Source organism: Dasypus novemcinctus, chromosome 11 (genome assembly GCF_030445035.2).
Source record: "Dasypus novemcinctus isolate mDasNov1 chromosome 11, mDasNov1.1.hap2, whole genome shotgun sequence".
NCBI lineage: Eukaryota > Metazoa > Chordata > Mammalia > Cingulata > Dasypodidae > Dasypus > Dasypus novemcinctus.
Window position 1 is genome coordinate 116,241,473 of NC_080683.1, and position 26,260 is coordinate 116,267,732.

The following is a 26,260-nucleotide window of genomic DNA, read 5'->3' on the forward strand; positions in this document are numbered from 1 at the left end:
TATAATACCTTCGAGCTCCAACATGTAGCCTAAGCAAGAACATACAAGGATCTGGCCTAAGAAAAACTGATTCCTGACGAAAAATCATGAACCCAATGTATTTACTCTAACTTTATCATAACAGTAAATTTATTTAAGGTACAGAGAACTAGGAAAAAGGGACTTAGAAAGTCAAACTTTTCCTTATCCCTTGAGTATGTAAAACGTCAAGGGCTCAAAACCTTCTTGACCGGGCTCTAGGCATGAAAACAAGACCGGACAGACAGCTAAGAACCAGAGAGTAAGGACCCAACAGAAACACCTTCCGATCCAGGAATATACGCATTTGCCATGTGAATCAAGGCCCACATTTCATGTGGTACTGACCAATAACGAAAATTAATTTTCAGTCCAAGTTTTGTAAAAACAGTGCCCTCAAATCTAAGCATCCGAATGTTTGTGAAATTGAAACTATTAATAGGGAATGAAAGATGGGTTTCTCAAAATAGCTTCCTAGCCTCTACCCTGACAAATGAGAATTTTCCTGGCTCCCTAGTTATGTGGGTGCACTATTTAATGTTAGAAAATCATGGCACCAGGTATCTCCTATCTTCTTAAATGATGACTTTATTGTTATCTCCGGTGTTTCTAATAGGGGAGCAGATGTAGCTCAAGTGATTAAGTGCCTGCTTCCCACGGATGAGGTCCCACGTTTGATCCCCTATACCTCCTAAAAACAAAAAAACAAACAAGCAAACAAATGAAAAAAATAACTCAGGGAAGCCAGTGTAGCTCAGTGGTTGAGTGCTGGCTTCTCACATACGAGGTCCTGGGTTCAATCCCTGGACCTGGTAACTCAAAAATATAAAAAATAAAAATAAATAAAAATTTCTAACAGATAAAATCTGAACAATGTGTTCCTATCTTGAGACAGGGAATAAAACACGTTCATTGTCTAAAGTGTTTTGAAGCCTTTGATCTGCCCTTAAAATGACAAAGCAGGAGAAATTTCTAACATACTTTATAGAGGTCAGAGGAAGGCAGAGAAAATACAAGGAAAAGGAGGTGATGCAAAAAAAAATGACACAGCTAGATATAACTCAATTAAGAGTGCATATATTCTTGCTTTTTTTAAAATTTCTAGTCTTTTGTCTTGGCCAATTTAACGACATGCCACTACTTCATGAATCTGAAGCAGGAAGACAGCAAGGCCTTTAAAGTATCTTGAAATATTAATTAGAGTTACATGGCTAAGCTTCTAGAGTGATGATTTCTCATCAGAAACCATGGAGGCAAGAGTCAGTGGGAAAATATATTTAAAGTGCTGAAGGCAAAAGGAAGGAAGAGAGAGAGAGTGCAACTAAAGAGACAATGATAATTAAATGCAATACAAGATCCTGGATGGGATCTAAAAAAGGAAGAGAAAAGGCTCAAAAGGACATTTTTGGGACATGTGAAAAAACTGGAATATAGAATGTATGCTTTATAGCAATGATAAATTTACTGAACATGATAGCATCACTTCAGGTGGTTACATAAGTGAATAACCTTGTTTATAGGAAATGTACATGATGGCATTAAGTGTTCAAGGAGCACAATGTAGCAGCCTATACTCCAGTGTTCAGAAAATGATTGACAGATCAATCCATGATGGATGGACAAATGGACAGACAGATGGATGGACATACATAAACAGAAAAACAGAGGGAGAGATGATATAGAATTGGTGATCTGGGTATCTGTGGGGCTAGTAGGGGTTATGGAGTTCTCTGTAAGGGGTTTCGATTATTTTTGTAACTGTCTTGTATGTTCAAAAGTATTTCAAAATAAAAAGTTAAAAAACTGTAAAAACACTTGGAAAAGGAAACGATGGGAAGCACATCTCTCAGCTCTGCTCCAGCAGGGACAGCCTCTCTGTGTTTAGTACAATTCTGGTGTAAGACTCTAGGACCCGTGTTTTCTGGATATCTGTCTGAAATCTACGGAAGGAAGTGCTGTGGTATGGCAATGTGCGTTTAGATTTCGCATTTATTTGTGTAGTTCCATTTTGATTAAAAAACTATCAAAATTACTTTGAATAACAACAAAGGTCCTGGTATCTGATGAAAATTGGGTTTTGGATGAAACCTACCTGGCTTAAATTAAAATGTTATCTGGATAAATTCCCTTTTTATTTAAGAGATGAGGACTAGAAGTGATTGCAATTTACCGCCCTAATATACTTTCTACGTTGAGATAAAATATCCTTCATTTTTTTAGATAATACATTTGCAATTTCTGCAGGTTCTTGATTATAGATACAAATGCAAGAAAGCATTACAGTAGCTAATCCTAAAGCAATTTCCATTACATTGAAACTTCTTGGTAGATGTACATTTTATACGCCAATTTTCTGGGGTCCATACGAGAGGTAGTAACTCTAAGAAACTATTATGAACACCCAGCTTAAGAGGAGCTAGAAAACTGCAACTTTGCACTGTGCTTAACAACCAAAAGTACTGACAGTATTTTACCTCACTTATGAATTCTGATGTAGGAGTAGTCTTCAGAGGAGAATAGGAGAGCACCACATTTTGTTTTTTTCACAACAAAACAGCGCCCCCCCGCCCCAAATAAGCCACAAAGATCCAAGAAGGAAATGGATTGCTGAGAATAACTAAATATACCATAAATATGTTTACAAGACTGTACATACAGAACTCATTAAATCTTCTAACTAGCTGCATGTATTTGAAACACAACTATACTAATATAAGCTGAATCATTCCAGACTCCTATAGAAAATGGGTGATTTTCATTTCATTCCTATAAAAGGGTTGCTGGCCCAACATCCACTTTTCAATATACCAGGCTCTGCCAACTTATGTTTCATTGTTCTTTTTAAAATTAAAGGATGAAGGAAAATATAATAAGTACCTATGTGTCTGGTACCCATAAATAGTAAAGTGTTAAGATATTTGTTTTGAAACTTAAAAAAAAAAAATCAGTGTTGCACATAAAGTTGCATCCCATACCCTCACACAGTCTTAGTATCCCCCTTGCTAGAGGATTTTCCCAACAGGTTCAGCAATCCCCACGCCCAGCAATCGATCAAAGTGCCCACGTTCCCATTCCTTTGCCAGCTATTACAAAACTTCTAAAATTTTTCTAGTGCAGTAAGCAAAAAAAGCAGCACCTCACTTTAATTTGAACTACCCAACAAGGTTTAATTATCTTTTCATATGATTTTCCCATTTTCCTATTTCATATCTTATCAATTTGTAGTGGTTTTTTTTTTTGCATATTAAGCAAATTAATCATTATGTAGTCATATTTGTATTAAATATTTTTACCCAGTCTAGCAGTTTCCTATTTGGTTGTCTTTATTGAAGAAAAATCTCAATTTTTAAAATGAAATCAAATTGGTCAATACGTTCCTTAGGGCTTCCAGGTCCTGTCCTGCCTCCTTCACCTGGTACTATCTTCTCCTAACTTCTCTCAAACCTAGTTTTAGCTTTTTACATGCATCAATTTACACCATGACAAATGCATACTAACTCATTTACTTAGCTTGAAATTGCTAAGATGAGTGATTTCCACTCACAGCTAGTTTTCTAGTTAGTCAACAGTCAATTCAAAACTTCCGCTCCCTGCTCTCTTGCACCATCTTTCCCTTCACTCAGCATACCTGCTAAAGACAAGCTGCCAGCTCACTCTAACATGGGCATTTTCCTAGGCTGAACATTTCTGGGCCAGAAAATAAAGTGAAGTATTTCAGTTTGAAAGGCTTTTTCAATTAAAGACTCCACTGAGCTTAAGGTTTCATTTGGAAACACATTTAAGAGCCAGCAGTCGGTCTCATTAAATGGAGCAGATGAGCCTATCAGCAAGAACAGAAAAAGACTTTACAACCACTGAGAATTGTTGCTACGCCCAAGTATGGATGACTGAGGCTGGACGTCTCCGACAGGGAGATTTAGGGCATCGCTTTGACGCAGGAAGCAATCGGTACCCTAGGTTGTTGTTGCAATTTACCGCCAGTAAACCTCAAATTGGAAGCCAGTGCTTGAGACAATGTGCAAAGAACTGCAGGGTGGGGATGGATCCAGCTGAGAGGTGAGCACATATATGGTGGTTTTTGTACATATATGTGCGTGTGCATACGTGTGCACATTATAATTTAAATGCCTATTTACTAAAGACCAGCCCAAATGAATTGCAGACCAGAATGTACAAGTCATCGTTTCCCGTGGTCTAAAAGCATCAACGGTGATGGGATACTCCATATAACTCTAAGCCAAGTGGATAAGGAGTGCTAAACCTACACCTGTCGCCACGTGAGTGCCGATGACACTGCTGAGATGCCATCCCAGCTGCAATACTGAGCCATCTGTCTGGCCCGAAAAGACGTCTTCAGAGACTTACTGGGCCAACCCAGAGGCAAGCTTTCCATTGCTCAGGAAGCACACTGTACCATGTGTCAAAAGAAATGATATGCATTCCATGGCAAAGTATAAAAAGGTCCCTCATTTCCCTGATTTTGAGAAGTTGTTCTTAACAGGAAGCTAAAGCATACCCATTTGTAGAAATTGTTCCCCACATGCCTGTCATCTGAGACACGAAAATCAGAAGGCTGGGACTGACACATTCCCACTGCAAGATGCTCTTTGACCAAAGAAACCACATGGGAAACATGTTCAGGTTGAGAAGGGCGTACTCACTGGAAACCGGACCACAGTGACCTCTGTTTTTGTGGCCTCCACCAGGAAATCCATCCAGAAGTCCACGAGTTCCTGCTTGGCCACAGGCTGTTCTGCAGTGAGCTTCACAAAATGCTTGTATATCAAAATTGTCTCTACAATAGACTTTAGGTACCTAAGAATTAAAACACAGAACAGCTACATTTAGAACCACCTGTTCCAGTATATTCTTCCTTACGTGTAATTTAAATCTGGCATAAATAATTATGCACTCAGATGCACCAAATATTTGTTCATTGATTTTCACATGCCATGTACTTTCACACATTATCTTATTTAAATCTCATGAAAACTTTAGTAATGTAGGCTGTTTTATCCTCATTTTAGAGATGTGGAAACAACCTCAGAGAGCCTACAGAACTTGAACTGGGACTGTACACCTACTTAAAGTGACTTTTAAAATAATGCCTTCTCTCGATTCAAGGAAGTGGTTAATGCACTTGTTTTTAAATATGTTTCCTTGAGGAAGTGTTTCTAAATAGACCGTTATTTTGTTCTGAAGCACCTCGGCTTATACAGATATCCTAACACTGATAAGACAAATGGAGCTTCAAAGGAAAAAGAAAAATGAGGAGCAAGATAATTGTGTGAGATAATGGATAGGCAAGCACTTTGTGAACTATAAGCGTGGACATTACTATTCAATAAACATTAAGTTAAGGGAAACGTGAAGCCCTGCTTTGCAGCTACGGCTATTGCAGGAAATGATGTCTGCTTTCTTGTTATTAGAATGCAAGTCCCTGAACCCCAAAGCTCTGTGTGCTCCACTGTGAACACACTCAGCAGAAGGAAAAACACAAACCAGCCTGATGTAAGGCAGGTGCTCATTGCCTCATTTATTTAAGGCCATTGGCCCAGTACCCATCAGCGCTGCCCAGTCCCCGGGTTCCACCCAGTCCAGTGGAGACAGGAACACAAGAAGGTATTCGAATACCACGAAGTGGACATCTACGGAGGTAGCTAAGTAGAGACATGGCTAATAAGGCCTCACAATCAAGGCCAATAGAGATGAGACCAAAGAGCCACGGCAACAGGGAAGAAGGGACGTGGCTGTGCGGAGCGTTTTAGGGCAGGTCCGTCTTGCAGCAGCTGGGACATGTGAGGGACCCCCAGGAGGCCAGGCCTGAAGTCACGGGGAGGCACCTCAGTGTGTCTAGAGGGATGGCTAAGGGCCACCTTGCCTGCCAAGCCACAGAAACACTCTTTATCCCTCAGGCTGTGCAGAGACAGGGAACCATGATGATCTCAGCCTTTGAGGGGCCAGGGAAGGCCAGGCAGGCATTTTAGAGAGCTCACCACAGAGCTCACCACAGAGCTCACCACAGAGCTCACCACAGAGCTCACCACAGAGCCCACCACAGAGCCCACCACAGAGCTCACCACAGAGCCCACCACAGGAGACGGGGAAGGATTTGCCCAAGGTGCCCTGAAGGCGAGGGCTTCCCTGAGGAAGCCAGAGGGCCAAACAGAGTGGGTTAGCTTCCTCTGAAGAAAATTAGTCTCAGAAACCTTTCTCCAGGTGATGGCTAACTTTTTTTTCTTTTCCAGCTATTTTTAAAATTGTGGTAAAATATACATAACATGAAATTTGCCATTTTTACCATTTTTCATTACACAATTCAGTGACATTAATTACATTCACAATGTTGTGCTAACATCACCATCATCCATCACCAAAACTTTTCCATCATCCCAAACAGGAAGTCTGCCCTGCCTTCCCCTCCCTCCAGCCCCTGGTACCCTCCAATCTACCTTCTGACTCTATGAATGTGCAGAGTCTATTTATTTCCTATCAGTGAGATTGTACAACACTTGTCCTACAGAATCTGGGCTTATTTTACTCAACATGATGTGCTGAAGTTTCATCCATGGTGTGGCATGTACCAGGACTTCATTCCTTTTGACATGTGAATGATAGTCCATTGTATGTGTACTCCACATTTTGTTTTTATCCACCCACTCAGGTTGTTTCCACCTTTTGGCTGTTGTGTGAATAATGCTGCTATGAACTTGGGTGTACAGTTATCTGTTCAGTTCCAGTTTTCAATTATTTGGTGCATAATATACATAGGAGTGGAATTGCCAAGTCATGTCATAATTTTATTTAATTTTCTGAGGATCCTATGATTAACTTTTTGAAGTCTACAGCTAATGGTTAATAATTACACATGATGCCTAATAAAATTAGTATTGTTTTCCAAGATGGTCCTAAATGCACATGGAATTTTTTTCATTTCTCCAAATACTGCATAATGATGAAACTCGGTTCCATCCCAACAATAATTAGAAAATCAGAAATAGACTATATAGGAAACACCTATATTTGTCAGTTAAACCCTAAGTAAAAAGAACAAAAATCAAGATAGCAAAATCAGAATTCCAAAACTGAGATTAGATGATAAAGGAAAAAGAGGCCCGTGTTTGGAGCAGACACCCTCCAGGCTGACCGGGAAACAGGACCCTGGCGCCCACAGGTGATTCTGCCAGTTGGACTTGCAGATGTAAAATGCACGGCCTCTGCAGGATTCCCCTGGGCAAGTGGGCTGGTCAGGGGGCTAGAAAGGCTACTCTGTGGCCGGCAGAGAGCACCCGTGTCCAAAATTATCACAGCCTAGATTCAACATATTTTCTTTTCCTTAAAACATCACATTTTCCTCTAGATTCTGCATTGCATTCTATAAGTAAATCACATAATCTAATCATCAGTCCAGTGACTATGAGAATGGGTGACAGGAGCGGTTTATTAAAAATAACTGCTGATAAATGTGTAACACAGAAAAGTATCGCCATACCATGCCGGGGTCTTCAGCTTAAAGAGCTTTTCGGATGCCTGAATGACTCTTGTGTGGTCATTGGCCAGGACACTGGCCCCCAGAAAAAATCCAACTTCCCAGTAGCTCTGGAGTTTTTCCAAGTTCCCCTTTTTACCAAGAAGACTACTTAGCTTCACCCCTGAAAGATGAACAGTAAATCCAATGTTATAAACACACAACATGCAGGCAGAACCAACCTCCTACTGAAGCTTTCACTTTCTCCTTTCAGATTAAAATGGCTACATTAATTTTCTGATTATAAAAGACTTCAAAATTCACTGTAAAAACAAAAAAGGAGTAATCAGAAAAGTGCATGGAAGAAAGTGAAAATACCCAAAAATTTGCAAACCCAGTAATAAGTGCCACTGTCACTTGGATGTACATCATTCCAAAATTTTTATCTATGTCTGTATATGCAAAATGAAAAGGTGATAACTCTATACATGCTATTGGGAAACCTCTTTCTTTCTCTTATCCTATTATATATTATATATTTTTAAGTAACTTGGGAAGGAAATCTTACGTGTTTTGTTTGTTTAAATTCTGTCAGTTGAGTATGAATGTATGCAATATATATATTTTACAAGAGTAAAATGCTACAAAATTAATCATAAATTTTATATACAAAAACAACTGTTATACCCTCATAAAGTTAAAGACATGAGAAAATAGACAAATAACACACCTTGATTACTGCTGCTTTATAATAGTTGTTGAAATCAGGTAATATCAGACTCATAACTTAGCTCTTTTCAATATCACTTTAATTTTCTAGGTTCTTTGCATGTCCCTAAATAATATAGTCTCTACTCTGCCTTACAATATTTTACATTTTGTAAGTACTTGCTTGTTTATAAAAGGATATATCCTTGTGGAATTGTTTAGTTGCACTGACATCCAAAACATGAAAGTGTCAGAAAAACTATCTGAAATTTGGAAATAAGGCAAAACACTGGGGACACATCATTTCATATCATACACAGGCAAAGGCCAACCAAAGACCAGCTAGGGAAAATGTAATTAGTTCATCTATTTACTGTCTATTAAACATTCCAGATTTAGAGAAGTTACTTGTTAACTTGTCCATTTTTGTTCAAAAGTGATGCAAATCATTTGTCAGAGGAACAGAGAAGCCCTAATATCTAATAGCCTGTTGGACCTAAACCAGTTTCTTTTTTTTTTTTTAAGTCGAACTCAGAAATCTTATCCAAACATTTCCTTGTTAAATTGTCTATGAATACCCTACCTTCTTAAAGGCTCTTTGAACTGGTCCTATCCTCTCCATGTTGAGTTAAATAAAAACCTTTATACATGTTCATTTTATGCTTGCCCGAGAGTCACTTAACCTTTTAGAAAGGTAGGTATTTTAACAAAACAGTCTTTAAAAATGTTTAGGTTATTTTTTTAAATTATATAATTCCATTTAGGCCATGAGTTGTTTGGGAAAAGTCCATTTTGGCAGGCTAAATGAAAGAGAACAGCTTTGCCACCTGAAAATGTCACAAGATGAAAAAATTCCTAATGCGTATGCAACGGCATCCACAATCTTCTATTTGAACATAGTAAATAATACAAGTATGAAGGGAAGAAGCTAGTGTCTGGGGAAAATGAGATGCCAGAGACAGGCTGCGTCTCCACCAACTCCAGCTGAGCATGAGCGTCTACTCATCATGTCATGATGAACCAGGGCACACCTGGCAGCAGACAATAATGTCACGCTTTTAGGTAGTGGTTGCTAAAATGTTTAACAGTAAAATTATAGTAATAGTTTTAAAAATACAATTTCAGATTCACTCTTTTTTTTAATTATTCCAGATTCATTCTTGTACCCCAGAATTTCATTCAATCTGGTGATAGCTTTCTCCAGGGCTTTATTTAGTTCAGCAATGATTGTGACACTCAGGTTCTTCAGCTTTTGGACAAAATGTGCATTTTTAATGGAAAATAGTAATTTTGCATATGGATGTGTTGTGATTTATTTACCCAAATGCTACTGATATCCATTTTTTAATCACTATAAACATTCTTGCACACATACCTTAATTACTTCCTTCTGATAAAGTCCTAAGAGTGGGCTTGTTAGAAATAAAAGATGTGCCCATCCTAAGTGCTGGTACATTTTGCCAAAGTGCCCCTAGGAAACGCTGCACCATTTTATGCTCTCACCAGTGGTGTCTGACAATAACCGCTTGCTCACACCCTTCCCGATTTATCCACATTTACCAATATGATGGAGAAAAAGGGAATTCAGCTCATTGCCTTTTTTAGTCATTGATATCTTTTCATATGCTTGTATTTCTTTTGTTAATTGACTTTTATGTTCTTTGCACATGATGCATGAAGCTGTTTCTACCAGAAGATACTAATCTTTATGCAACTTCAATTGTTAGTATTTAGGAGTTCCTTCTCTCTCTCTTCAAAGGAATACAGGGAAAAACTTCTTAGCACATAACATTTGTACCATATTTAAGATTATTTTCATAGCAGAGACTCTCAGATGTAGCAATATACTCTGTTCCAAACTGCAAACACTTTTAAGGCTCTTGATGTAAAAGGCCAAATTTAACATTAAAGCACTACCACCAATATATAATTTTACCTTTTCACCAAGTCCCAAACAGCACAAAATGTTCTCTTTCAAAAAAACTTTGGGAAAATTTTAAAGCAATGAATAATATATCATTGCTGTTTTGACTACCATTTCTTTGTTTCAATTGTCTATGGACATAATGTTGAACGCATTTAAATTTTGACAACGCTCAAATCAGAGTGGTGACTTCTGAGTACTTAACATAGTTTAATAACTTCACTTCAACACAAGCTTTAGCACACTGCAGTAGATATCAGACTCAAGGCTGTCCAAACGGCAAAAGACAGGAAAAGGAGCCTCCACCGAACACTTAGTAATCGCCTAGCACTGGGCTGGCACAGTGAAAATGTTCACTTTCTTAATCCAAGCAGCAGCACAGTGAGGGAGATTGTCAACCCTGGCTGTGAGGAAAACAAAGGCCAGAGAGGTTCAGCTACATGTTTAAAGTCATAGAGCTCATAAGGGATAGAGACAAAATTATCTTTTAACTTTCCTTTATGAAAAATTTCACACATACATAAATATAGAAAGATGATCACAATGAACATGTTCAACCAAGAATGTGTTGAACAGCTGTCAAACATCCTGCTGTTTCTTCATCTTCCTAAGTATTACTATTTCAAAATAAATGACCGACATCATAACATTTCTCCCTTAAATACTGCAGCACAGAACTCAGAAAAATTAGGACATTCTCCTGCATATCCTATTCTATTACTGCACCTAACAAAAATAACATTACCCTAATATTATCTAATATCCAGTGATGATTCAAATCTTCTACTTGTTCCTAAATGTCTCCTATACCTTACAAAAAACAAAAACAAAAAAACAAACCCAGAATCAAGGATCATATTGTATTTGTTTTTTTTATGTCTCTACATCTCTTTCAATCTAACCAATCCTCCCACACTTTTTAAAAATGACACTGACATTTTGGAGAGACCAGGAAAGCTGTCTTGTAGAATGTTCTCACCTTCTGGAGCTGTCTGATGGATGCCTCATGATCTTTTACAACTTATTTCTCAATATCCTGTGCTTCCAATTAACTGGACACTGTATCTACAGAGTAACAAAGATGCAGGTGGAACGTTCTCGCAAGGATATTCACAGGACAAGCTGCGTACTTCATTTCTGCCACATCAGCAGCAGGGGTCTGACCAGCCACTGTTAGTGAACCTGGGTGGATTGCTGAAAGCCAGGTCCCTCCACGGCACAGGGACATCTGTCCAGCAATCTCTGGACTGACACTTTGGTACCATTAAATATGCAGGTGAAAAAACATATTTACCTAACGGGCTTAGCTCTAGTTGGTGATCCTTGCCGGAATCAATTATTTCAGTATCACTATCATTGTCAGCTTCATTATCATTCTTTCTACCTAATTAGCTAGCTTCTTTTTTTTTTAGGAATATATTTTCCTGAAGAATACATTTAGTTCGTATCACACTTTAAGGACCTCATGATGATGGTTGAGTTCACGTGTCAACTTGGCCAGTTAAGCGTTGGCCTGTTAAGGTGATGATATTTCATGGATTTAAATCGTCAGCTGACTGCATCTCTGGCTGATTACATCTACAATCAGTCAAGGAGACCATCTTCAGCAATGAGCAACATCTCATCCAATCAGTTGAGGGCCTTAAAGAAAGACCTGGGGATTTCAGCAGTCAGAAGGAAGAATCCACCCCCCCCCTTTATTTTATCTTTATTTATTTTTTTAATGTTACATTCAAAAAATATGAGGTCCCCATATACCCCCCACCCCCCTCCCTCCACTCCTCCCCTGCACAACAACCACCCCCTCCATCATCATGAGACATTCATTGCATTTGGTGAACACATCTCTGAGCACCGCTGTACCTCATGGTCAATGGTCTACACCATAGCCCACACTCTCCCACAGTCCACCCAGGGCCATGGGAGGACATACAATGTCTGGTAACTGTCCCTGCAGCACCACCCAGGACAACTCCAATCCCCGAAAATGCCCCCACATCACATCTCTTCCTCCCACTCCCTACCCCCAGCAGCCACCATGGCCACTTTCTCCACACCAATGCCACATTTTCTTCGATTACTAATCACAATAGTTCATGAATAGAATATCAGTAAGTCCGCTCTAATCCATACTCTATTCCTCCATCCTGTGGACCCTGGAACGGCTGTGTCCACTCTACATCTATATCAAGAAGGGGCTTAGATTCCACATGGATGCTGGATGCAATTCTCCTGCTTTCAGTTGTAGGTACTAGGAAGAATTTCTATCTCTACTTCAGCTGCCAGCTCCTCCTGAGGAATTCACTGGCACTTTCGCCAGAGTTTCCAACATGCAGTCTGCCCTGTGGTATTCAGATTTGCCAATCCTCACAGATACACGAGCCAATTCCTATAATAAATCTTATTCATAAAATATATAAATATACATATCCAACCTGTCAGTTCTCTTTCACTGGAGAACACTGACTAATAAAGTTATCAACTAGATGAGCTACAGTTCCTCCTAAAAAGGGAGAAAAAGGGCTTAATTCTTTCTCTATAATTTCCAATTGGTTGAGAAGTCACCTCTCTAGGTGACAAATGAGTTGTTTGGTGGTTGGTGATGGATTTTGTTTTTGTTTTTATTTCCTTTTCTTGATTATCTTAGTAGACTCATGGATTTTTATATTCAGTAATATAAATTTTATACTCAATAATTTTTTTTTATATTCCCTGGAGACTAGAACCAAACAGTGGTTTGTCTCAATTCCAAACCCATTGTTCTCCTAATCATCATTATTGCTGGGGACCCAAATCTATAAACCCATAAAATGTCTCATACTCGAAAAATTCCACAGAAGAAGTAAGAATAATTTTTAAATTTAAGTTGCGATATTAATTTAAGGCTTATAAACCTGATAATGGAAAGAAGAGGAAAAAATGTGGTTCTGTGTTTTAAAGCCCTAGCTCTAAGCAGGCTATACCGGAGAGCGGGCACAGACCCGTGAAGCAATTGGTTATGACTTCAAACATGCGTAGAAGTAAGCAGAATGAAGAGGCTTTGGGCAGCAGATCAGGATGGCCAAGAAAAGAATTAGAGATCGTAAAATTAAGATAATACTTGCAGAAAGCTTTGGATTTAGTACTCATCCTTTTGACCATCTTGATTTTAATTGTTTACTCTTTATTAATAAATCAAAATTTAATGGAGAAAAGTCTAAGTACTACAAGAATTCAGTAATTCAGAAAAATTTGTATGTCTCTAGGGGGCCAATAGGAGGAATGGGAGAAAACATAAATTATTAAAATTCTGATTAAAGTCTTTAAAAGAAGAATGCAATGGTATATCTTTAAGGCATGCTAGGTGTTATTAATTAGGCTTGTTATTTATTATATACTATTAATTGATATTATGTTACACTATTTAGACAACCTGCTTTTCCTTGGAAATTAATTTAGCCCTTCTTTGTCACCTAAAAATCAACTGCAGGTCAGTCTGTGTGTTGATTAGCACAATTTATGATTGAACAGAATCTAAATTTGTAAGGTTTAACTGCCTTTTCATTACAGAAGGACATAAAATTTAAAGTGTACATCACAGTATTTTAGAGGCCTAAAAACTTAGCTCTCTCAGTAGCTAAAACTTTACCCCCAGTCACATTTTAGGTTTGTGTACATTTCACAATTTCTAAAATTTTAAATTCAACTTTATATTGTTTTGAAATGCTAGCTCAACATGTATTATGAATGAGTTATTCTTGAATCAAACTCAAAATACATTTCCTTTACAAAGTTATATTAATCACATTTCCTCAAATCTAAGAGTGCCAACCATCATAATCCAACTTTAGCCTAAAAGTGAGAATTAGAATAAGTACACTTTCAAGTCATTATATTATTGCTTTACCTTCATATGCAAACTCAACAATATTTTCAGTGACCATTTGGAAACTTCAACAAAAGTTAAACTCAAGCTCAAGAATGGAGCAATAAAAATTATTTTAGACCACTGACATAGTAGGAGTTGGAGTTAGTGCAGATTTTAAAAATTAACCTTGGATGCAAACATCTTATTACAATTTCTGAAAAGCAGAAGTTGCAGAGTATTTTTTCTGGTTTCATTTAACAACTGAAAAAATATTTCAAATAGAGCTTTGTGCTTTGAATACCACTGCAATCCGCAGTGACAAGCGTTTTATCATTCTTTTTAGTTTGGCACTTTTTAAAAGTACTTAATACTTAATTACACTTGACTGACCTTCAAAGATTTCCCAGAATATTCCCTATGGATATTTTATAAGTCCTCCCAAATAATATATTTTTAAAAAGTATAGGATTCATTTTTCTTTCTTTAAGGAAAGTTAAAACATTCTCCAGTTAAAAAAATCTCAAAGGAAAAAGTCCTTCTACAATTCATAACTTCACTGAGATGGGTTTTTTGTTCCCTATGAAAAATATGGCTGAGCGCTTCTACATCTGTAATAATAAAACTCCTTCAGGACTGGGAACATCTCTGAAATGGGCGGTTAGGCACTCTGAAGAGCAAATCTGATTACCAGTCTCCCGTCCAGTGTCGTGAATCTTAAAGGAAGTTATCAAAGTCAGAACCAAGAAAGTCACACAAAGGTTGTCCTCTAAGATGCCCTAATTTTATTAAATTCCAACGAAGGCTCGGCAGATGAAGTAGCGCCTATAGAGAAGAGATAGGCGAGCATTCTACGAAGGGCTACAATCAGAGACGGCGTCCCCAAGACCAGTCATACCAAGACTGCTTCTGCTTGACCGGCTGGGCTGGGGGCTCTATGAGGCTCTGCCCCAATGGCAATGAAACAAAGGGGCAGGTGTGCGTGGGAAACCTCAGAGGACATAGAGGGTTTAGATAAAGCACCAGCACAGCACAGTCATCTTACAAGAGGAAATGTTCCTGATGTTCCACAAAAAACGACTCTCTTTGGGGGAGCTGAGTCCATACTTTCAATATACTTGAAGCTTGGACTTGCACAGGTTGGCTAACAGGGAGGTGAAGAGGGTCAACCACCACACCTGGGAACTGAGAGTGCCTATAGTTCCAAGCAGGAGAATCACATCCACCAACCATGTGGGATCTGAGGCCCCTCTTGATAAAGAGGTGGAGTGGACATCAGCAACCCAGGGTCCACAGGATGGAGGAATAAAATCAGGACTAGAGTAAACTTACTGGTATTCTACTATAGAACTATTGTGACTAGTAATGGAAGAAATGGTAGCATTGATCTGGAGACAGTGGCCACAGTAGTTGCTGAGGGCAGGGAGAGGGAAGAAGAGATGAGATGTGGGGGCATTTTCGTGACTTGGAGTTGTCCTAAATGATACTGCAGGGACAGATGCTGGACATTATATATCCTGCCATAACCCAGTGAATGGACTGGGGAGAGTGTAAACTACAATGTAAACTATAATCCATGCGGTGCAGTGTGCTCCAAAATGCATTTACCAAATGCAATGAATGTGCCACAATGATAAAAGAGGTTGTTGATGTGGGAGGAGTGGGAGGTGGGGGGTGGGGTATGTGGGAATCTCTTATATTTTTTAATGTAACATTTTTTGTGATCTATGTACCTTATAAAAAAGAAAATTTAATTTTTAAAAATGTAAAAAAAAAAAAAAAGATAAACCAGGCAATCTCAGAAACAGGTAGAATAGGTAAAAACTGAATTACAACTTCATACCAGGCTTATGTATAGTAGTATGAAGCACAAAACAAGGAGAATACAATTTCTGTTGTATTTTTCAGGTCAGATGAGATAAAGAGCAAAAGGATCTCTCTATCCTATCTATCAATAGTTCTTTTTCTTTGCATCGCACTTGGGTCCCATTTCATATAAAACATCAAGTTGTAATTACCAACTTTCCGCAGCTCAAAGGAAGATTCAAACTGGTGCCCGGCTGCCAGGAGGAGGACCGCGTAATTAATTCCTGACTGTAGTGTTGGCTCAGATTCAAATGCCTTTTTGAACCTACAAAAAAAAACCAAATGTACAAGTTTACTTTCTCAGTCATGAAATCTGGGTGTGCAATTGCTTCTGTTTGCATAACTCCAACGCCTGAGCAAGTAAAAATATTCCACTGGCCTTCACCCCAGAATCTAGAGTGCTATTAGGATTTAATGCTTAAGTAACTGCATCCTCACCCCCCGCTCCACAGCACACCACTGCTTGACTCACTCTTCACCCTTTAAAAAAAATTGTATCTTCAACAATCTACCAGAAATGGATGCACGCGTGCGTGTGGGTAAGCCGTGAAAAGTTAAAAACGCGAACCGTACACATTACGTGAAGTGGTTTTTTAAGTCTCACAAAGAGAGAGCAGGGAGGAGGATCATCTAGGTGACACATCGAGCCATCAGTTTCATCACTGTGAAACATAAACAAAATAATGTCCATCCCAGTAAGGCAGCTTGAAACGAAATTCCAAAAGACATTATTCCTGTGGGACGTGTTGGTGCGGGTGGGATATATTTATTAAATAATACACGGTATAGTGTGGGCTTAGGAAGGGGTTCGTGGTTTTCACCTGACTGGCAAAGGGGACGGTGGAACAAAGAAGGCTCAGAACCCCTGTTGTAAGAAATGAAGAAACGCCGGGATTGTGCCTGTGCATAATAATTCTGGCTCAGAGAGAACAGGAGCCCTTTTCCAAATATTCATGTAACTGAGTATCAACCTTTGAAAACAGCTGAATATTTGAAAAGCCTTCAGTGTTTGTACTTTCACTATATTTTCAAGCTAATGCTTCCTAGCCTCCATTTTAAGGGTTTCTTCACATACATCATTAAATAGGCAACAGTGTCCTTCAAGATAATTTCATTTGGGAGCATAAAGAAAACTAAAATTAAAATAAATGTCCTAGAAATTAATAGAAACTGCCTGAGTGAAACCCATAAAAACTCAAATCTTTATTGCAAAAAAATCTGAAGAAACTATAAGGACTAACTACCTAATGAATGACCATTTGGTTTTATATATATATATATATATATATATGAAAATGCATTACAATTTCAAGATAAGAAAATTTCTATTTAAATTTTAACTGTGAAGATAGAAAGATAGGAATCATAAAAGTGTAAACCCATTAGTGTATATTATATTATATTCTTGGCTTTTACATATACTTGAAATATTCCATAATTTAAAATAAGTTAAACTTCAATAATGAGGTACATTTTTCGGAACGTTAAGGTTCATGTTCCCTTTTTTATGAGTCTTACTTTTTAAGTAGAACAAATATCTCTGAATGGAATAAAAAAACAAATATAGAGAAGTGGATTTGGTGCAACTGATAGAGTGCCCGCCTACCATATGGGAGGTCCAGGGGTCAAACCCCGGGCCTCCTGACTCATTGGTGAGCTGGCCCACACACAGTGCTATGCACGCAAGGAGTGCCATGCCACGCAGGGGTGTCCCCTGCATAGGGGAGCCCCACGCGCAAGGAGTGCGCCCCGCAAGGAGAGCTGCCCTGCGCAAAAAAACACACAGTCTGCCCAGGAGTGGTGGTGCACACATGGAGAACTGGAACAACAAGATGATGTAACAAAAAGAGACACATATTCCCAGTGCTGCTGACACGAATGCAAGTGGATAAAGAAGAACAAACAGTGAATGGACAAAGAGAGCAGACAATGGGGTGGGGAAGGGGAGAGAAAGAAATGAAAAATAAATCTGTAAAAAAACAAAACAAATATAGTCAGGATTAATCTTCACTAGTTGGTTCTTACAGTTATGTGCTTGCGAATTTTTTAAAAATCTTTCCAACTGTATCACTGTAGGTGATTAAAAAGCATTTTTATCTCAACAGAAGTACAGGAGTTCCCTACATTTAAAGTGGAAAAGGGATGTATCCAGCTGCAGATATTGAACTCTAGTCACATCAAAGAAAGACATGGTTTGTAAGTCCATAGATTTCAGCATCAAAGATCTCTGACTGTGTTCAGAGGCAAGTAAGGACTCCCAAAAAAGAGGGTTTAGGAAAAGAAAGAATTTACACTCCTTCCTTTCTACCAGGAAGGGCCTTATGTTCTACATCAAGACATACAACATTTTTCAACAAAAAACTTTCTTTCCTTTTTCCTGAAACCAAAGAACAAAGCACAGCTTTGCAACTAAGTGAGACATGCCCAAACCAATTAAGAAATAAAACTGACTACCCTCTATGTATCCAAACCAATCAAAAGAAGAAGTTGGATTGCATACCCTTAATCTCTTTTTCTGTTACTGAAAATGACATATATTTCTGTATGTAATAATGCATTCTTTTCTAGGGCTCATATCACTCCATGGCAGTAAGTTGGGTATTGAGAAAAAGGCTTAACATTTTCTGGAGATTAAATAGGTACAGTGTTTCTTGGTGGAAATTTGTCAACCCACAGTTCTATGGTCATGGAAGATGGAGTTCAGTGCCATGTCAGTTGGCCCTACTTTGGAGTTTGTGTTTCTGAGTGTGATGGAGCTGGACTCAGATGTGATCTTTGTTCACAAGCCTCTCTTGTTACTTTTACTGGACCTGTGGTTCGCACTGGGGTTTAGTGTATACTCTGGGGACATGAATCTCTGGACTGTCCATGTGATAGCCAGGCCCTGAGCCTCAACAGACTTGCAACTCCTACCCTCTGGTTTCTTGGACTTATCCCAGCCAGCTAACAGGAGGTGAAGAAGGTCAACCACTACAACAGGGAGCCAAGAGTACCTACAACTGCAAGCAGAATTGCCTCCATCATCCATGTGGGACCTAAGCCCCTCTCAATATAGAGGGGGAGTGGACATCACCATCCCAGGGCCCACAGGCTGGAGGAATAAAGTGTGGATTAGAGTGGACTTACTGATATTCTATTCTGGAACTATTATGATTAGTAATGTAAGTAAATGTAGCATTGATGTGGAGAAAGTGGCCACAGTAGCTGCTGAGGGTAGGTAGTGAGAAGAAGAGATGTGATGTGGGGGCATTTTCAGGACTTGGAATTGTCCTGGGTGGTACTGTGGGGACAATTACTGGACATTGTATGTCCTCCCATGGCCCACTGGGTGGACTGGGGGAGAGTGTAAACTATAATGTGGACCATCGACCATTAGGTGCAGCAGTGCTCAGAGATGTATTCACCAAGTGCAATGAATGTCTCATGATGATGGAGGAGATTGTTGTTATGGGAGGAATGGGGTGAAGGGGCTGGGGGATATATGGGGACCTCATATTTTTTTATTGTAACATTAAAAAAAAACAAAAAACAAAAAAAATTGTCAATTTCTATTAAAATTATAAAATTTTAAAAATCACCACACATACCCTTTGACACAACAACTACACATATACAAATTTATACTAAGGTAAAACATTAAGTAAGTAACCAGAAATTTAGCTATAAAGATATTCATTACAAGATGAAAAATTAAAATTTCCAACAATATTATAAAGTGTAATATGGAATAAAACGTGTTCCAAATGTTAGGAAACTATGTAGCCAATTACATTGCAAAAGAATATTCAAGGTCAGGGGAAGTTTTGTTTCCAAATAGGATATAGTAGTTCACTTGGAAGTCATCACTCCCACAACAACTTAAGGGAAAAAAATTTTCAAAAGCATATTTTTATAGACACTGGAGATTTATGGAAACAAAAAAATCATGCAAATAAAATTCCAAGATGAGATGACTTGGTGTTGTCCTCCATGTGGCATTTGCTGATTCTGAGCATAAGGGTAGGCTTGGCCCTGGCCTTGGCAGAGAAACCCTACCTATTTGAAATTCTACCAGGGAAAAGAGAAACTAGTGGTTTTCTTGACAGCTGCGTGGGTTGGCATAACTTAGTGAGACCTGGACATGCCCCAAACATGCAGCCAGCTCTCCCCACAGGACATCTGTTGAGTGGGGAGGTAGGGGAGGCTGTGCGTGGGGAGGGCTGGGCTAAGATGGCAGAGAGAAGTCTCGAAGTCTGGCAGAGCTTAGCCGTGAAGACCCATTAGAGGAGGAGCCTGCAGCAAATACACACCAGGTCTCCTCCTTAAGGAATCTATCAAATTTTGGTGCTTTACAATGGGGAGTACAAAGCAGTAAACTCAGAAAACTCCAGAAGGCCAATATGAATCTCCCACAGTATTTAAGGGCTAAGGAGACAGAGAACCAACAGGCTCTTAATCAAAAGTCCAGGGAAACGGACTTTGGCCCAGTGGTTAGGGCATCCGTCTACCACATGGGAGGTCCGCGGTTCAAGCCCCGGGCCTCCTTGACCCGTGTGGAGCTGGCCATGCGCAGTGCTGATGCGCGCAAGGAGTGCCGTGCCACGCAAGGGTGTCCCCCGCGTGAGAGCCCCACGCGCAAGGAGTGTGCCCGTGAGGAAAGCCGCCCAGCGTGAAAAGAAAGAGCAGCCTGCCCAGGAATGGCGCCGCCCACACTTCCCGTGCCGCTGACGACAACGGAAGCGGACAAAGAAACAAGACGCAGCAAATAGACACCAAGAACAGACAACCAGGGGAGGGGGGGAAATTAAATAAATAAATAAATCTTTAAAAAAAAAAAAAAAAAAAAAAAAAAAGTCCAAGAGGGGGAGCAGATGTGGCTCAAGCAGTTGAGCACCTGCCTCCCACATAGGAGGTCCCAGGTTTGGTTCCTGATGCCTCCTGAAGAAAACAAAAACAAACAACAAGCAAAACAAATGAAAAATCCAGCTCAGGGAAGCCGATGTGGCTTAGTGGTTGAGTGCCAGCTTCCCACATACGAGGTCCTGGGTTCAATTCCCAGCCCTTAGTACCAAAAAAAATCAAAGGCCCAGGAGGCCCACAGCCAAGAAGCAGAGACAAAACAAAGATCAAATGGCTGAAATAAAGCTGAAACCCTGACCCAACTAAATTCCTGCTTAGGAGAGGAAACAGAGAGCCTTCTGTGAGAAAATAACATCATCTTTAGTCTCAACAATTCTCAAATACAAAATGTCTGGCATACAATTAAGAATTATGAGATATGGGAAGAGCCAGGAAAATGTGAACAATAAACAAGAGCCAAAACAGACAAGAAGTTGACCCACGGATAATTCAGATGTTTGTAGACAAGGACTTTAAAATAATTATTATGCATATGGCAAAGAAAATAGAGAAAAAGATGGATGCAATGGGTGGCAGATAATCCTACCAAAGTTGGACTCTAAAAAGTAATAAAGTAACCTAAAACTAAAACATACACTATCTGAAGATGAGACTTCCATTACAGGGTTTAACAGCAGAAGACAGGTTTCATGAACTCAGAAACAGGTCAACAGAAAGAATCTAAACTGAAGCAGAGAGAGAAAAAAACACAATAGCACATAAGAGACATGTGGGATGGAGTTAAACGATCTAACATATGTATTGGTGTAGTTCCAGAAAAAGGAGAGAATATGGAACAAGAAATATGTGAAGACATTTTAATGGCCAAAAATATTCCAAAACTGATGAAAAATACCAATCTAAGATTCAAAAAACTCAGCAAACCTCAAGCAGCATAAAATAAAATAATTATAGTTTAAATGCTGAAACCAAAGACAGAGGAAAATCTTAAAATCAGCCATGCAAAAAAAAGATACATTACTTTCAAGGAGCAATAAAACTGATAGTTGATTCTGCAGTGCAAACTATGGAAAACAGAAGATAATGGGATGACATCTTTCAAGTGGTAAGGGGAAAAGACACAAGGTAAAAAAAAGATATTTTCAGACAAGCATAAACTGGGATAATTTATTGTTAGCAGATCCATGCTACAAAAATCATAAAAACTACTTTTTTAGGTTAAAGGAAAATGATCCCCAGAAGAAAGCACTTAACCACAGAAAGGAGAGATATAATAAAGGAAGGAGCAGAAATAGGTAAAATGGAGAGCAAATGTGCTATAGAGAAAATCAATAGTGCAGAATTTGGTTCTTTGCTAAGATAATAAAATTGATAAACCCCTAATAAGACTGCTCATCGAGAGAGAGAGAGAGAGAGAGAGAAATTACTACTATGTTATCAAGAAAAAAAAAAAAAGAGGCCATCAGGACAGATCCTGATGAAAATAAAAAGTTATTTGAACAACTTTATGCTAATAAATATGACAACCTACATGAAATGGAAACATTGTTTGAAAACCACATACTAGCATGATACAAGAAAAAACGGAGAGTCTGAATAGTTCTATATCTGATACAGGACCTATCACAATCCCTGCCAATCTCACTGATCACTGAATCTCAGGGCCTCATTCATGGGGATACCTGCCACATTGCAGGTGATTACAAAACACTTGCTCAAAGAAGAAAGGAGGCTCCCACTTCTTACCAAGAACAAGGATGAGAGAAGTGGTAAACATAGTACCTAATGGAAGACAGTAGCTAATGGAAGATACTAATAATCAGTCACTTATTTCAGTGGTCTAAATCCTGATCTTGGTAAAAAACCTTATGACCAGAAAGCTATACCCTTAAACCACATTAAATTAGTGAATTGCATATGACCATCACTGCATGATATTTTACTGTTATTGGAAATCACTATTTTTTTAAAAAACATATTGAATACATTGTTTTTATATCTTTCACCGCTACCTACATTGGGTCTCATGAGAGAAATCCCTTTAATTTATTGCTAAGGAGAGTTCAGTTTCCTCTGATGAAGTGATATGTGATGAAGTGATACATGATGCTTTTCTTTTTTTCATTCTATTATGAAGCCACCCACCCAATGTCTTGAAGCTCAGTCATGGCAACCATGTTGATCCCTATTTTTTTGCTATATTTATATCCTCTATCTCCTTGTTCCTAATTTCCCTTGATATTTTATCATTTCATTGCATTTTTAGATTCTAACTTTATATAAATATATATAGATGTTAAAGTAATAAAACTATTATTGATCTGTTTTAGGTAAAAATGATTTATCAGTCAGCTTAGGGTTAGTTTTGCCGCATAACAAACTCTCCAGTTCCAGTGGCCTACAACTCCTGTTCGTGCCCTGATTCTGTGTCGGCTGGCTCATCTCTACTCCATGATGCTTTCTCTGTGGGATTGAGCCTGAAGGAGCAGCCTTATCTGAGAAATGGTCAAGAGGTAAGCGTACATGGCACAACCACAAAAATGTTCCAAAAGCTTCCATTCAGAACCCACATCAAGCAAGATACATAACCAAGCTTGATGTCATGGGGTGGGAATATATAATCTTTCAATGTGGAGGGCAGTGAATATTTTTAATAATATTAAAATACACAGACAAAGCAGATGATATTCTCCACTGAAGGAAGCTGTGATTAACACCAAATAAATACCAAGAAACAATCAAAGTAGCTGCCTCCAATTACCGCGCACCTACTAGACACAAGATATTGTTCCAGGCATAACATTCGGAATTCCAAAAACTCTTTAGGTTAAGGGAGTTCTCTCGAGTTGACTGACAGGGAATCTGAAGCACGGAAATATTGTCATGTAGCTTAGTAGTGGCCAAGCTGGAATATGACCTAGTTCTGGAGGCTTTTAAAGTCTGAGTCCTCGTCTCTACGTCACACTGCTTACCCTGTGATGTATATTAAAATGGTTTTTGGTGTTTTTCATTACTTTATTATATATTTTTTTGAGTGAAACACAAAAAAATCAAAATGAGAGATAAAAGCAGAAAGAAATAGAATTTAATGATAAAGTTTGCATACTATATACAATAGAAACAGGTATTGATATATTCTAGCAAAGAACGGTGTTTTTCATAAAACAGATTCTGATCTGCCTAAGACTAAAGAATGATACTTGCAAAACTATAAAGATAGAGGAATAAAATGATTAGATCAAGCGAAGGTAGATCAAAGAAGACTTCATGAACGAAACAATTCTAAAGGAAGAACTACACGTTCATGTCTTGAGAATTCTAGTGGCTATATTTAAGTATGGTTATGAAGTTATTTCCATTGCTGTTGTTTTTTTTTTTTCTATTTTAGTACTACCTCTTTGTTGAAGTGGGCTAAGTAATTTGCAGTCTTCAATTCATTAAAAGACACAAACTTCAAATTCAAACTTTCAAAGCAATAGAATTTTATCCAAGGACTGCCTTCCAGCTAGCATTGCATTTGTCAACTGATTGGGAACTAACTTCAAAAGCAGTAAGTCCTTGACGATAAAGTGAAAGGGTCTTCATGAAGGCTTTGTTCACTTTTCTGCATCTGCACCGACATGTTCAATGAAAATCAAGAATGAAAGAAATATTGTTGAATTGGTTATTTCTCACTAAAAGGTACCTACTTTCCATCAAAGAAGAAACTGAGCTCAAGTCCCTTCTAATTTTTCCTTTTGTGACATAAGAGCTGTGATTCTTTCTATGAGACACACAGTAATTAAATTAAAATGTCATGGCGCTTCCCAAATCTCTAGGAGTATTGCTGAAATTATCACTCATAAAATAGCTCAGAGGCAAAGCAGGACTGCAAGAGAAGAAAAGGAGTCTCAAATTACCCTCCTGATTTGATCTGGAGACAAGAAAACCCTCTTTCAAATTCTAACTATTTATTTGTATATGTTGTTCATTATAATTAAAAAACTCAGGAAGAAAACTCTATCTTCTTCCAATCTTTAACTACATGTTTTGTTTTGTTTTGTTTTGCCAAAAAAGGAGACTCAAGCTATTTTTATTATGTTTTTTTAAATTTCACATGATATCATGATATCATGATTTAAGCATTTTTCAAAATCACAATTTTAAGTAATGATAGTCCATCAGATGGGGATGCCATCCTTTGTTTAATAATTTCTCTATTATTAGACATTCAGGTTTCTTTCAATTATCCGTTACCATAAAATTCAATGTAGTGAACATCCTTATAAATAGGTCTTTGTTTCCATGTCTGCCCTTTCTTTAGGATAGTTTCCAAATGGCAAAACTGGATCAAAGAGCTGAATTAGCTTTCCAAAAAGGTCTTCTGAATTTACATTCCCAAGAACAGCATTAGAGAGTGGCTTTTTTCATTGCACTCAAGCCAAAATAGAACATTCTCATCTCTTTTCATCTTCGCCAAATGATAATTTTTAAAAATACATATCTCAAGATTTAAATTTGCACTTATTTGACAGAGGATATTCTGAGGATGACGTTTTCTTATGCTTATGACCCACCTACATTTATCCTTCCAAGATGATCTAATTCACAACCCACATTCTAAGAAGGCAGAGACCCACTATGTGGATTTCTGAAGGGGAGGCAGGACAGGGGTAGGGACTGGACTGATCTTTGAGGATATGAAAAACAGTAAAGACTCCGGAGGCAGTGAGAACAAAATATGGGGAAAACCCAAACATTTAATAAAAGGGAAAGAGTCGATTAATTATGGTTAATCTTTTCAATGCAATGGAGCCACTCAAGTTGAATCAGCCGGGACAAAGAAATTCACATTGCTAAAAAGCTCCCCAGTTGGTTCTGATGCTTAGCCATGTTTGGAGCTATTGTTTTGGTTTACTGAGTAAAATCACCTATTCTCCCATATTCTCCTTCCTTTTCATCATAATGCCTGATGAACATCTAGTTCACTCACTCGCTCCTCTGATAACTTGATTACATAAAGCAAGCCTTAGTTGCGCTCCTCAGGTGCTCTGTTTTATTAGCCATAATTAGGAAACCTACTACGTCTATGGCGACATATTAAATATCATCATTCTTGGACCTTGATTTGGTCATGCCATACCAAAGCTTTATCCAGTCTATCATCCACCAATGCAGTCATAAATCAAGACCAAAGCATGAGCTCACGTTCCCAAGGCACCTGCTGACAAAGCAGTTGTGGGCACACTGTGTTTTGCCCAAGAGCCCAGGTCATCATGGCCTGGTAGTCCCTCAAGAGGCACCAGCATCTGGCACCACTGGGCTGGGTGTCATGCTGAGTTACTGAGAACTCTTTACGCTCTGACTTCTATAAATAAAATCACCTGAAAATTGGAAACTCACATAGCAGATACAATAAAGGTCTAAACCAAATGAGGTCAATGCGATGATAGCTGAAGGAGGGTGGAGGAAATGGAGAGAGCCCTGAGACAGGTATCTCGATGCCAACAAAAGGGAAAAGGAGTAACCTAGCAAAAGGAAAACAGACGCTGGTCTTTGTTTGTATGTTGATTGGTTTGTTACACGACTTTTCCAAAGTAAAGCCACTGCATTA

The 26,260-nt window shown here is 38.6% G+C and overlaps 1 protein-coding gene across 1 annotated transcript in view; it reads right to left on the reverse strand.

Moving 5' to 3' along the window:
• The window catches only part of MAP3K5 (mitogen-activated protein kinase kinase kinase 5), a 209,632-nt gene that overhangs the window by 81,956 nt on the left and 101,416 nt on the right, over positions 1-26,260 (reverse strand). Inside the window, exons 8-10 of the mRNA XM_058307543.2 lie at positions 15,981-16,093; positions 7,511-7,670; positions 4,680-4,833 (exon numbers count right to left, since the gene is read on the reverse strand). Of these exons, the coding sequence (XP_058163526.1) occupies positions 4,680-4,833; positions 7,511-7,670; positions 15,981-16,093 (427 nt within the window). The remainder of the gene's footprint in view (positions 1-4,679; positions 4,834-7,510; positions 7,671-15,980; positions 16,094-26,260) is intronic.